This window comes from Pelodiscus sinensis, chromosome 3, assembly GCF_052426305.1.
Source record: "Pelodiscus sinensis isolate ZL-2025 chromosome 3, ASM5242630v1, whole genome shotgun sequence".
Lineage (NCBI taxonomy): Eukaryota > Metazoa > Chordata > Testudines > Trionychidae > Pelodiscus > Pelodiscus sinensis.
The window spans coordinates 159,275,160-159,288,152 of record NC_143054.1 but is presented as its reverse complement, the minus strand read 5'-3'; the positions used below and the strand labels follow the sequence as shown (position 1 = coordinate 159,288,152).

General features: G+C 44.2%; 1 protein-coding gene across 5 annotated transcripts in view; it reads right to left on the bottom strand.

Annotated features, from left to right (window-relative positions):
- EPHX1 (epoxide hydrolase 1) overlaps window positions 1-12,993 on the bottom strand; it is a 69,307-nt gene that overhangs the window by 29,838 nt on the left and 26,476 nt on the right. For 3 of the 5 annotated variants that reach the window (XM_075925293.2, XM_075925296.2, XM_075925295.2), the window contains exon 3: window positions 945-1,132. In XM_075925293.2, the coding sequence (XP_075781408.2) occupies window positions 945-1,127 (183 nt within the window). In that variant the 5' untranslated portion in view covers window positions 1,128-1,132. Of the gene's footprint in view, window positions 1-944; window positions 1,133-5,213; window positions 5,339-12,993 lie in introns of all 5 variants that reach the window. The other 2 variants (XM_075925294.2, XM_075925297.2) reach the window with 2 other exon arrangements.

Here is a 12,993-nt window from a genome sequence, read left to right as displayed (position 1 = left end):
ACCACTGTATTTCACTTTTATAAATTCAGTTACTGGTTTAATTTAAAATAACTCCAAAACAAATCATGTACAGGCAGTTCCCGGGTTACGTACAAAATAGGGACTGTAGGTTTGTTCTTAAGTTGAATCTGTATGTAAGTCGGAACTGGCATCCAGATTCAGCCGCTGCTGAAACTGATCAGTTTCAACAGCGGCTGAATCTGGACACCAGTTCCGACTTACATACAGATTCAACTTAAGAACCCCAGGCGTCCCCAAGTCAGCTGCTGCTGAAACTGATCAGCAGCTGATTCCAGGAAGCCCGGGGCAGAGCAACTCTGCCTCCGGCTTCCTGTAGTCAGCCGCTGGTCAGTTTCAGCAGCGGCTGACTTGGGGACGCCTGGGGCAGAGCAGCTCGGGTGCTGTTCGGTTGGTCCAGTAGCGTGGCCGCTCCTCGGCGCTACTGGACCAACCCGGCAGCACCCCAGCTGCTCTGCCCCAGGCGTCCTGCTTCAGCCGCTGGTCCAGTAGCGCCAAGACGCGGTGCTGCGGGACCAACCGGCAGCGCCCCACCTGCTCTACCACAGGCCCTGGGCTTTGCTCCACGTCTCCCTGGTCTGCTGGGGGGGGGGGCACTAGCTGCGTCCCCCCCCAGCAGACCAGGGAGACGCAGAGCAAAGCGGCGGAGGACCCGGGGCCGGACCCGCGGCGCTTCCAGATCAGCGCTGCGGGTCCGGCCTGGGTCCTCCGCCGCTTTGCTCCCCGTCTCCCTGGTCTGCTGGCTCCCTCAGCAGACCAGGGAGACGGGGAGCAGCTTTTCTCGCCCCGGAGGAGGCAGGCGGCGGGACCAGGCGTCCCGCCGCTCCAGTCATCCGGGGCGAGAAAATCCCCGCGTAAGTCGGAGACTGCCTGTATTTGTCCTGTCACTTCATACTCTCCTCTCCCCAGGAGAAAGGTTTCCTTACATTCAGCTCTGCTTCTGTGGTTTCCACCTTAAATGGATGAACAGTTGTATCTTCTTCAGAGTCAGGTTTCTGCCCTTTCCCCCACCAACCCTCTTCAATGGGTAACGTCTCCTCCTTCCTTCTGGAAAGGAACAGATAGACGATGGTCCCCAAGGCCAGTGTTAGGAATATTTCAAGAAACATAATGACTGCAAGAGAAAAGCACAATCCAGTTGTTAACTTACTGGAGACATATCACCTACACTTTTAAAAAAAATGGAAGTAATTTAGGAATTAATGTAAGTAGCTAGAAGCCCATCTATGCTGGGGCCCAACCATATTATAACATGGTAGATAAAGTAATCTGATAATGTTGCCAAGGTAACTAATGGTCACTACAGACCTCTGCTCCCAGCCTCTCCTTGAGAATACATAGAATACATATATTAAAGCTTCAAATCCTCACACAGACCCATTATTATTATTAATTAGTAGTAGGAGTATTAATTACTATTACTTATTTTAGCATAATAAACTAGTGAAGAACACTGAAGCAGACAATCTTGTCCTTGAATGCTTCTGGGAGAAAAGATATTCTACATTTACTCTCCTCCCACCAGACGTCAACAGTGTAAAAAGTAGACTGAGGTTGAAATGTTCAGAAGGCCTTCCTCCCCCCTTTGCTTTCTTGTGGACTCTCCAAAAGAAAAAAAATACATAGACTTTAAGATCCAAAATACTTCCCCAAGTAATGATTTTTTGCCAAAACAAAACCATCTTGGTTTCACCCATTCTTAATTCCAAATTTCTGGGTTCAGGCTGGTTGTACTTTATAAAGAGCATTAGATATAACAATACTTAAAATATTAAACATCTTTGGAACATCTTTAAACTGTTTTACGATTCAAGTGAAAAAAATACCCCAAACCAACTGCTCTCTAATACTAATATTGTTTCTGAGCAACCTTTTAAACACAATAAATATGTGTGCACTGGATTGGTTATTGTTGGCTTTTTTTCTAAAGCATGTCATATTTGGAAGACCCATCATGCTTGAGAGATTGCTAAAATATTAATTATTTCAAAACTCTTCTGTATGGAAGACATTGTTTATAACACACATTATTCCATACTCTCACCAGTGCTGGAAGGGGTTTTTGTCGAAGTTGTTGCTTTTGTTGCACAGAATAATTTGATGCTCTGAAATTGCTCAAGGGGATAAATAAAATATTTACTTGAAAATGCTGGGCCACATTCATCCCTGAAGCTCAACAAGAACTGTAGCATCTAAGTTAATGGAGTTCACCCAGTTACTTGAGGGCTAAAATTGACTGATGCCATTTAGAACCTTTGTGAGGCTAGAGACATTGTTAAACTTCTGGGGTCAATTTTCCAAAGGCTGGCATATAAATTGTGCTGGCATAATTATCATCCATAAAAACAGCACTTGGAGACAAATCAGATACTTATGTGCATACATTCACAGGTTTTAAGGATGCACTGCACATGCACATGCAAATGTTCCAACTTTTAAAATAATTCCTCAGAAATTCAGTCTAGAAAATGGGAATTAAAGGCTAATTAATGACTGACAGCTGAAAAGTTTCAGTCAAAATGTCATAAATACCTCTCTATCCTTAGAGGAACTAATAATTTATTTTAGCCACACTCTTCAGAGCTCTCTAATCCAGGTTCTCCCTAACCTAGCACACAAATCCTAGAATACAGTACAAGAAAAAAAAAGAAAGTTTGCCAGTTTCAGCTTTTCAGACTGGAAGTGTTTCTCCATAAAAATTAGCCAATTCAACACAATTTACTAGCAGGCACCTTAGGAGTAATACAGCAGTGGTACTATATATCAGAATTGAAGGGATATTTAAAAATTGTGAAGAACTTGACAGAGGCATGTAAATATCATCACTGTTTAATAGATGGTGAAACTGAGGCACATAAAAATGAAGTGACTTAGCCCAGGTCATACCACAACTGAGATATGGGTTCCATTCTGAACTGTCCAGGAATCTGTTACGGTCCCATCACAATAGTAACCAAGTGCCTCACAAAAGTTTCAAAACAAAATATCTCCCTCTCCTCTCCCATCCCCACTTGTGGAACTAAAAACCTTGAATGGATTTTTTTCAATTGTGTGGGTGTATTCTGTGTCTGTGCAAGAGCACATGAAAAATGTGCTACTGAGTCGTCAACTCAAAAATATTCGTTCTGCAATTCATTTCAAATTCCCTGAGGTAAAAGGTTATTCTGATATCCTCTGGTAGTGAGCTCCTTGAAGCACATTCATCACCTTTGAAAGTTCTGTCCACTGCACAGGTCTTCCCCTACTGATCAAAAGGGTCATGGTGTCAGTTAAAAGTAGCTGCCATGAGAGGTACCGGTTATAAAGGGAGAGGAAATCTCTCTGGTAGCAAAGGCCACCTCAATGGAGGGGTTTGCATAACAGGACACAGGCTTTGTGTTGCTCTCTGTATTCAGTATCCACCTCTCAGTCCCCTTGAAAGTGCATATAAAACTCTCAGTCACTGTTGAACACAGAGGGGAGGCCCAGGCCCCTAGCTGTGCCCACATTTTGCTTAACTGTTGCACCCAAGGAGAGGAAGATATGGTACAGTGACACACAGCAGTTCTAAGCTGCACTAGGTTGTAATGGCCTCCAAAAAAAAAAGTCCAGCCTACTCTTCCTGCCACCTCAAGATCCCTGGGCTGCGTGGTAGAACCAGAAGGAGATGGTATTGACTGATACCAGAAGGAGATGGTATTAACTAGCTTTACAATATTTACAGAATCCCCAGTTTGCTATTTAGGCCAGTTCTTTAAAGTTGCTTTGTGCTACTGAAGCAGGGCAAAGCATTCTCTATGAAGCTGAGAATCTGGCACAAAACCTTTTCCTCTATCAACTAACAGGTCCAGCCCACAACGTTTTGGCACCTGACACGGGAAGCTCAAATGACGCCTCCATGCTCCCTCTCTTGGGCCAAAATTTTGAAAGGTCTCAATTCTGCCTTCTTCCTGTTCTACTCGTCTCATGGCACTCCACCATCTCTGTGCATCTAGAGCAGAGAGAATACATATGCACCAGCAGCAGACACAATTTTCTATACTCTGGGTCCTAGTGGTGCCCCCCCAGTCTGGCACCTGAGGCGGCCTTGGTTCACCTCAGGGTAAGGCCAGCCCTGTCAACTAGACAGTGCTGTCTCCAGAGATGAAAGTTAAAAGTCCTTTACACTTGTGCCAGTTTTCTGTTGGTAAGGGAAGGATTCATTACAACTATTTTTTCTTTAACTTTTCTAATTCTATATCACTGTACTAGCATTTTTCAGAGATGTTAACAATACACTTTTAGCATTTTTACTCTCTAAGGTCTCTTGATGTAGTATTGTTGGCATGTTGCCTTTGAGATTACAACTTCAAAGCAAGTTAACATTATTTTTTATAGTGGCTCAATGCCAGATTTTAGAAAGAGATCTTTCCATTCATCCCACAGTAATGTATTTACAGTCTGGAAATCAACTATTCTCCAGAAAGAATAATCCTTATAGGAATTACTGAAGTAAATACCCAGATGATACCTTCTTCTGAGCAGTCTAGAAAACAATATGTTTTTATTTAACGCCTTTCAAAAGTACATTTTAAGACATATTCTTAACAGCTAAACAGCTAAAGATTTAGTACATTTTTTTCTTTTTAATTTGTATAAAAATTAAACTCATCCATTTGAAAATGGATATTCTTTGCTTAAAAATAGCATTTAAGAAAAACATGTCCTTACAATACTTTTCCATACAAGCAGCTCATCCTTAGTTCCACAGTTTAACTGTGCTTTTTTTTTTTTTTTGCTGCCGGAGGGGGGGGGGGGAGGATGCAGAGTATTTCCTTGTAATAGTTTTAAGTTTGTTATCTCCAATTTCATTGGATGAATTCTTGTTCATATTTGTGTTTACGGTTTATGAAATATTTGCAGATGCTTCACAAGATTAAGTCACAGTAAAAAACACTATTTTTAAAAATATTCATACAAGTGTTTTTTAACACTAAGCTTTGTAAAACTTTCAATAAAACAAATTCAGCATGTACATAGATCAAAGAAAGTTAAAGCATTGCACTGAGAGGATCCATTTTCAATTCAGAGAATTACTCAACAGCACTCAACTTGTGTTTATTGCAGTAGTACTTATGGGCCAATCAAGAACAGAGCTCCATTGTCCTAGCTACTGTTCTTATACATAGAATAAGTGACAGTCCTTGCCCTAAAGCAGCGTTTCTCAAGCAACTTACAGGGGGGTTGCAGCTGGATCCGTTTTTTTTCTTGTATTTGTGTCTCCCCGGCATCTCCAGACAGTCCGGTCAATTTTCCCCTGTTGCATCTGGTGTGGGCGGGGGAGTGAGGAGCACCGCAGAGTCTAGTGAAGGGGGGACAGAAGGAAGCAGTTGCCGGGCACCACACTAGGCGGGTGCTGGGCTGGGTGGAAGCCGAGTGCATGCGCTGCTCTGGCCCACCTGACCAGCAGAGACGAGCAGCTGGCCACGTGAGCCTCCCCTACAAGCTGAGAGTTGAGGCAGCTGGGCCTGGCAGCAGGAGCAGCCACTTTAAAAGTAAGATTGCTCCTCCATGCCTGGCTCTGAGGGGGAAAATTTGATTGGAGTGGGGCTCTTGACACTGAGGATGCCTGCCTCAGGAGGGGAGGGGAGTGCACTGGCATGGGGGTCGGGGTCTGAGGCAGGGAGGAGTAAACTGGGATGAGGGGGCGCTAGGGGGGCCTGGCTCAAGGGGAGGGGTGGGTGCATTGGTGGTTAGTGTGCAGTCCCAAACTGGACAAAGTGGTACAACTTTTGCTTAACAACTTTGGTCTCCCCCCCCCTTTTTTTTCCTCTACAGGGTTTTTTTGGTTTTTTTTTTTTTTTTTTTTGCATGTGTGTGTGTGTGTTCGGTATTTTTTGATTGGATAAGGAACCCATTTGATGGTAAACTAATAGCTGGTGCACTCACTACTACCAAGGAGGAGCAAAACATTGATATATCTTCTGACTGCTTTAAAAATAAAATTCTCAGCAATGTCTCTCTCTGAATTTTGGATCAGTGTGCAAAATGAGTACAAAGAATTAAGCGAAAAGGCTATGAACATACTGATCCCGTTTGCAACATCTTACTTGTGTGAGTCAGGGTTTTCTGCAGTTGCTGCTATAAAAAGCAAATATCGATCAAAAATAAATGTGGAACGAGAACTGACAGTGGCTATCTCAACAATGAAACCCAGATTTAAAAAATTATGCAACAATAAACAAGCTCATCCTTCACATTAAAACAATGATTCCAAATTTGGTATTTATCTATTTCCAATAAAAATTTAGTTGTCTAAAGTTATTGGCATATTTATTTCTTGTCCAATCCTAATCCTAATAAAATGATTAGCTTTACTCGTGGAGCAGTGAGGGTGGGGGGATCACACAAATTCATTTAGCATTTTAGGGGGCCACGGTATCACAAAGTTTGAGAACCCCTACCCTAAAGATATTACCATCTAACTCAGGCCTGGGCATAATACGGCCTGTGGGCCAGATCTGGCCCTCCAAGCCACCAGATCAGGCCTGCAGGGGCAGCAGGGAGACCCAGACAGGCTCCCCTGCTTGTCCCGCAGCCCATGTGCCGTGCAGAAACGCACCTGATGAGCTTCTTTTCTGTTTCAAAACAGGAGCGGAGGGGAGGGGGGGAAGTTTCAGGAGCTGCCCCACCACCAGCACAATCCCATTGGCCGATTTCTAGCCAAAAACCAGCCAATGGGAGCTGCTTGTTGGAATAACAGGCAACCAAGAAGAACCATGCCCCCTCTCCTTGGCTCGGTTATTCACTGAAGCACATGGCTAGGCAGGGAAATGCTTTAAGCTCTGCAAGTAGGCAGGCTGTTTGTGTGCTGGCTGGTAAGTCTCCTGGCCACAGCTTGCCTCTGGCATCTCAGCCCCTCTCTGCCCCAAACCTCTGTTCCCCCCAACATACCCAAACCCTCTGTCCCCCCTTGCACCCATACTCCCTCCCAGATCTGGCACCCCAATCTCCTGCCCCAGATCACAATCACCTCTTAACTTAGGTCACATCCCAAACCCCTGCATTCTTGTCCCCAGCCCTAGGTCACAACCACCTCCTTCACCCAAACTCCCTTCCAGACTCCAGTCTCCCTCCTGCACCCCAATCCCTTACACCCCAAGCTCCCCTCTGCACCCAACCTACACCCCAGACCCCGCATCTCCTCCATTAATATTGTGGAAGAGTGACGCCCTTGACCACTTTCCAAAATCTTAAGAGTGGGCCCCTGTCAAAAATTATTGCCCACCCTGATCTAATTAGACAAATGCCAGGAAAAAGGGATAAACAACACAAGTATAATGAACATTGTGATGATTATAAACAACATATTCCACAGGGTTTTTTTTGGTGATTTTGTTTTGTGTTCCTATAAGTCATATCGGAGCAATGAATTAGACACATTCTGCTCTACCCATCCAATTCTTTCTTTCAATTCAGTGGGCATGTTGGGAAACATTAATATTAATCATTAAGGATTAAGACAACCAAATGGTCTCTGGTGGCCCTTGCAGAGATCAGGAAGCAAAGAAAGTCTTTTAACCTTAACTGAATCATTGTCTTACTGTGTTAGGGAAGAGGAAGTCATTTCAATTCTTTGTGCCTCAATCAAGAGGGCAAGAAAATTAGCTGACAGCCAGATGTTGCATCCCAGCTGAATTTTCAGGATATATTACAAAACAAAATAGTCTTCTCTGTGTATATCCTTGAAATGTCAGTTTTGATCATCACATGAATGTAAGATTGTTAAAATAATTCTTAGAGTTAGATTAAGTTGGAGAAAGAGAGGCAGAATGATGCATCGTACTTCTAATTCTGGGACCCTTTTCCACCAAGGTGCAGAGTTCAGAGAGCATAGTGAATTGTACCATGATACACCACAAACTGCCATAGATTTGGTCATACCTGGATTGAAAAGGAAGTGCCTGAAGATAATTGCTATTCTTAGCAGCAACAAAAAGGCAACAAGTTATTTATAAAAAATCAGTTAAAATAACAGGCAAACAGCCTGCCTTTGCAGAAAATGTACAGCAGGATGAGTAAATGACAGACTAGGGATGTAATAGTGTAGTCAATTAATCAATTAACCAATAAGCAAAAGTTTATCGATTAATGCTATCGACTACTCATATTTTCCCATCATCCTTACCAGTAATTTTTTTTTAGCAGGCTGGCCAACAGCCCAGCTCAGTCCTGGCTCATGCTGGGTCTGGAACCTACCTCCACTGTGGCTCTGCATTTAAAGTGTATTAGGAGCCAGGCGGGCAGGTAGTGGGCTCAGTTCTGGCTCATGCCAGGTCTGGGAGGTCATACCCCTCCTAGACAGGGGCTGCTGCCACCCCACACTGCTGCCTCTATCAGAGACAGCAGCACAGGGCAACAGGCAGCTGGTCTGCATGGGGCACTGATTTTTAAACTGGCTCACCTTGCTGACCATCTCCTGCCTGGTACCCCACGCTGCTGCCTCTGGTATGGAGGCAGCAGCACGGAGTGGCAGGGGTCTCCTCGGAAGTGAGGCCAGATTGCTGGCCCCGCACCCAGAGACTATAGAATAGTTGACTAACTGATAAGAATTCATGAGGTTACTCGGCTATTCAATTAACCGATATTTAACATCCCTATTACAGACAGGACTTCAAAACTCACAGCTGAAGCTCTCCCCCTTACAAAGGAATACCGCTCTAAAAATGTAAAGGATTACCTCACCCTTCTTCTCCCAGACACTGCAGCACACGTAGTATGCAACACATCTGGTTCTAAGAGATTCTGTTAAACACTCAAGCACAAGAACATAAACTACTCTATGGATGAAGCATTAGCTTAAGACAGAGCTCGCTACTTTCAGTCGGGTACCTGAGATTATTATTACTTTGATTTACGATTTAATATGTTTTATTGTCATTAGTTTTTATTCACCAGCAGACCATGAGGTTTCTGCAAGCAGACTGAGCATCATGAATGTCAAATGCAAGTTGCATTACTTGGTCTGTAACGGCTATGCTGGAAAAATAATTCAATCTGGAAGTTATTTAAGTTTCAATGTATTTTCATGCTTTTATACAAACACTCCTTATGTTTTATTGATAACACATATGCATTAAGTCCCTTTATTTAACAGATTTACCAGGAGGCCTTACACTGGTATCTCTCCAGACTGATCCATCTTTGCCAATATATCTAATGGGACAAAAATCTCATGACAGGATTTCAAAATGTAAAGGGGCTCACTGACTTGAACTTGCTCAGCTAAACAGCTGGGAGTGCTTGACCATACTCTGCAGTTATAAGAAGTCAGGAGCAGTGCAGTGGTCTTATTTTCCATTGTGCTCTTCTGATGCTCAATAGTAATCTGCTGCCTAACTCAGAAGTGCTACTGTTTTGTTCCAGAAGGCACTCCTATTTGATTGAAGCTAATTTGATCACAATGTGGATCCTTGAAGGAACAAGCAGCAGAGAAGGGGGGGAATACATGGGTCTCAGGAGTTCAGAGGACAACCCAAGAGAAAAAAGTGGAAAAAAACCCTGGTGAGTGGTGTTGATTTTAATATATCACTATTATCTGGCAACCTCCTTATAATTAGAAACACAACAAAATTACAGGTTTATTTTTCAGTTTTAAGTAAAAAAAAAAAAAAAAGCGACCTCTATAATGTATGAAATTTAAAAAGTTATTATTGATGTATTCCAGCAGCAGGGTTATACATTTAAACATCTGCAGCCAAACATTAGGTGGCATTATGCATCTGTGCCTGTATCTCTGCAATCCTACCAACTTCAGAGTCCAATAAAAGTTTGCGGGATTGCATGGATGTAAGAGGACAAAAACTGATCTATCATTTCTGGCACAGGCAGTCCCTGGGTTACGTACAAGATAGGGACTATAGGTTTGTTCTTAAGTTGAATTTGTATGTAAGTCGGAACTGGCTCCAGATTCAGCTGCTGCTGAAACTGATCAGCGGCTGACTACAGGAAGCCCTAGGCAGAGTTGCTCTGCCCCCGGCTTCCTGGAATCAGCCGCTGATCAGTTTCAACAGCGGCTGAATCTGGACTCCTGGGACAGAACAGCTGGGGCGCTGCCGGGTAGGTCCCCGCAGGACCAACCCGGCAGCACCCCAGCTGCTCTACCCCAGGCATCCCGCAACAAAAGCCTGGTCTGCTGGGGGGAGGGGCGCAGTGAGTGCGCTCCCTCCCCCCCAGCAGACATGGGAGACCTGAGCAAAGCCGTGGAGGCGCAGAGGTCCCGCTGCCTCTGCGGCTTTGCTCCTGTCTCCCTGCTGTGCTGGGGGAGTCCCCCCCAGCACAGCAGGGAGACCCGAGCAAAGCCGCACAGGCGGTGGGCCCCCGCCGCCTGTGCGGCTTTGCTCTGGGGCAAAGGAGCAAAGCCGCACGGGCAGCGGGGTCCCGCCGCCTGTGCGGCTTTGCTCGGGTCTCCCTGCTGTGCTGGGGAGTCCCCCTCAGCACACCAGGGAGACCCGGAGCAGCTTTTCTCGCCCCAGAGGACACGGTGGCGGGACCGCTGCGCTCTGGGCGGTCCCACCGCTCGCAAGCTCCGGGGTGAGAAAAACCCCATTCATAAGTGCGGATCCGACATAAGTCGGATCTGCATAAGTCGGGGACTGCCTGTATAACAGTGATCCAAGGATGAAGATGAAGACTTGTCTTTGAAATATGTATACATTTCTCTATTTTCAAACATTTCTATTTGGGACAATATACATACAGCAGCTGCTGGAGGATTTCTACAGTGCCAGAATTTCATCAAATGGATTTTAGCACAATCCACCAGGCTGGAAATTTGTTTGGAATTTGCCGTGACTCTACAATAATTGGTTTTGTACCCAAAACAAGGGCTGGGCTGAGTAGAATTTTAATTTCCATTATCCCACTAAATAAACTTCAGAGTGTAACACCAGTTTCTCACACCCACATAGAGAAGTGGCTCTGTGGAATTAGTTTAGTAAAACATTCTGGCACAAAATATTATAGAAAAGCCCTTTATTTAGCAAGTAACACAGACCAAAGTTACCTCTCAGTTATGTGACTTTAACAATCCCCACTGACTCCACTGATGGCACACTACATGCACATACACACACCAGGGTTTTTAGTTAGGAAGAGGGGTTTTATGAGTCATCTCTAACAGTTTATCCTTAGTCTATTTCCCTGGCAAATTCCCTGTTGCATAACATTTTCCAGTGAATCATCCAGTATTCAATGATTAATGTCTTGTCTTTCACATGCAACTTTTATACAACTTCATAATACATTTCTGTTGAATACTCTTCAAAGTATAATCTTGTTGTGGGTGTTTTTTAATTAAAGTAATTAACCTTTAGTACCAATATCAACATTCTGGCCATATAAGTAAACAAGATGTATTAAATGTCCTCAACTCTGGCATACAACTTTACACAATTACCTCCACTTGGAATCAGTCCTGCAAGTCCCCCATTCACAACTTCCCATTGATATTTCAGGGAGTTCCATGTGCAGAAGGCCTGCAGGATTCCTTTAATTGCTAAGTGTGCATTCCCTGATCCTCACAAAAGAGGACAACTCAGTCAATACAATTCAGTACACAAAAAATAATATGAAATAATTTTGCTAACATGTAGTCTGTGAGTGCCAATGGCCAACACTTTTGGACATCTAAACAAGAATAACTAAAAAGTCACAAGTAAATTAAAAAAAGAGTGCAATACGCATGTAAAAATCAATGAAAACCAACAACCAAGATTCACCTAGAAAACCTTATAATCCAAAGTAAACTCCCCAAAGAATTGTCTTAATGTCAGAGTTTAAGGCCAGAAGTGACCACCATATCTTGATCCTTACTTTAACAGTTAGGTTTCAATATATTAAAAGAAATATTATCAATCCACATTTCCAAAAGCTCCTTCCATCAGAATCACAAAGCACTTTACAAACACTAATGAAATTCCCTTTGAGTCACAGTAGTATCTTCCTGCTACAGGTAAGAAAACTGAGGCATAGGGCCAACACTACTGCAAGACATTAAAGTAAAATTCAGACTCAGGTCAATAAATGATCTCAAAACATTAACAAAAAGGCTGAAAATAGTGTCTATGTCTCTTAAACCCAGAATCCTGTGTCTAACAAATGTCTTTCTTGGACCTTATTCTTCCTCCCCTGTGTTCGTAGTATCAATTCTAATGCTTCCCTTAGTTTGGTCTTCAAATAAATGAAAGAGACATATTCTATGCAAATTGGTATTAGATGTGATTATGTGCCTACGTATGTCCTCTGTATACAATGTGATATTCATTTGCTAATTCTTTATGATGATTCCAATCAGATCAGAGTGAGAATGTCTCTCTCATTCAGTGAATCTGTAAACCTCTTCCTATCCCACCACCATTAGCAAACTAAATCAGTAAAACTTGCTCATGTATTAGGATCATTTATATAGCAGCGTAGTGGGGTGACTACCCCCAGGGGCGGCCCATGAGCCTAGGCAGACTAGGCAGTTGCCTAGGGTGCCACCGGCCTGGGCGCCTGATGATGACATCACAGGGCACCGGGGCGCCCCATGATTACGTCACGGCCATAGACGGCCGAGCAGGCGGGGGAGCCAATGGCACCTTCCACCTAGGGTGCCAGCTGCCGCAGCTGGCCTCGAGCCACTCCTGACTACCCCACTCTGGCCAAGGGGTTAAAAGCAGGCTGGAGGGAGCCTGCTCAGAGCCCCAGCCAATGAGGAAAAGGCTCTTAGAAGGAGCCTGTCAAAAAAGGCAGCTTGCTGGGGCAGCCCTGTTATAAAGAGCTACTCAGCAGCTCCTGGGGGGTTGACTAGGGAAGGTGCAGGACTGGTTCCCAGAGAAGCACTCTGGATAAAGCAGTGCTGGGCAGGCTTAGGGGAGCAGACCAAAAGAGGCTCCAGCCTGATATCTGTCAGGCTACAGGCCTTGATATAAGAGCCAGCAGGGCGCAAGTGTCACAGGGGAAGTGGCTAGGGAA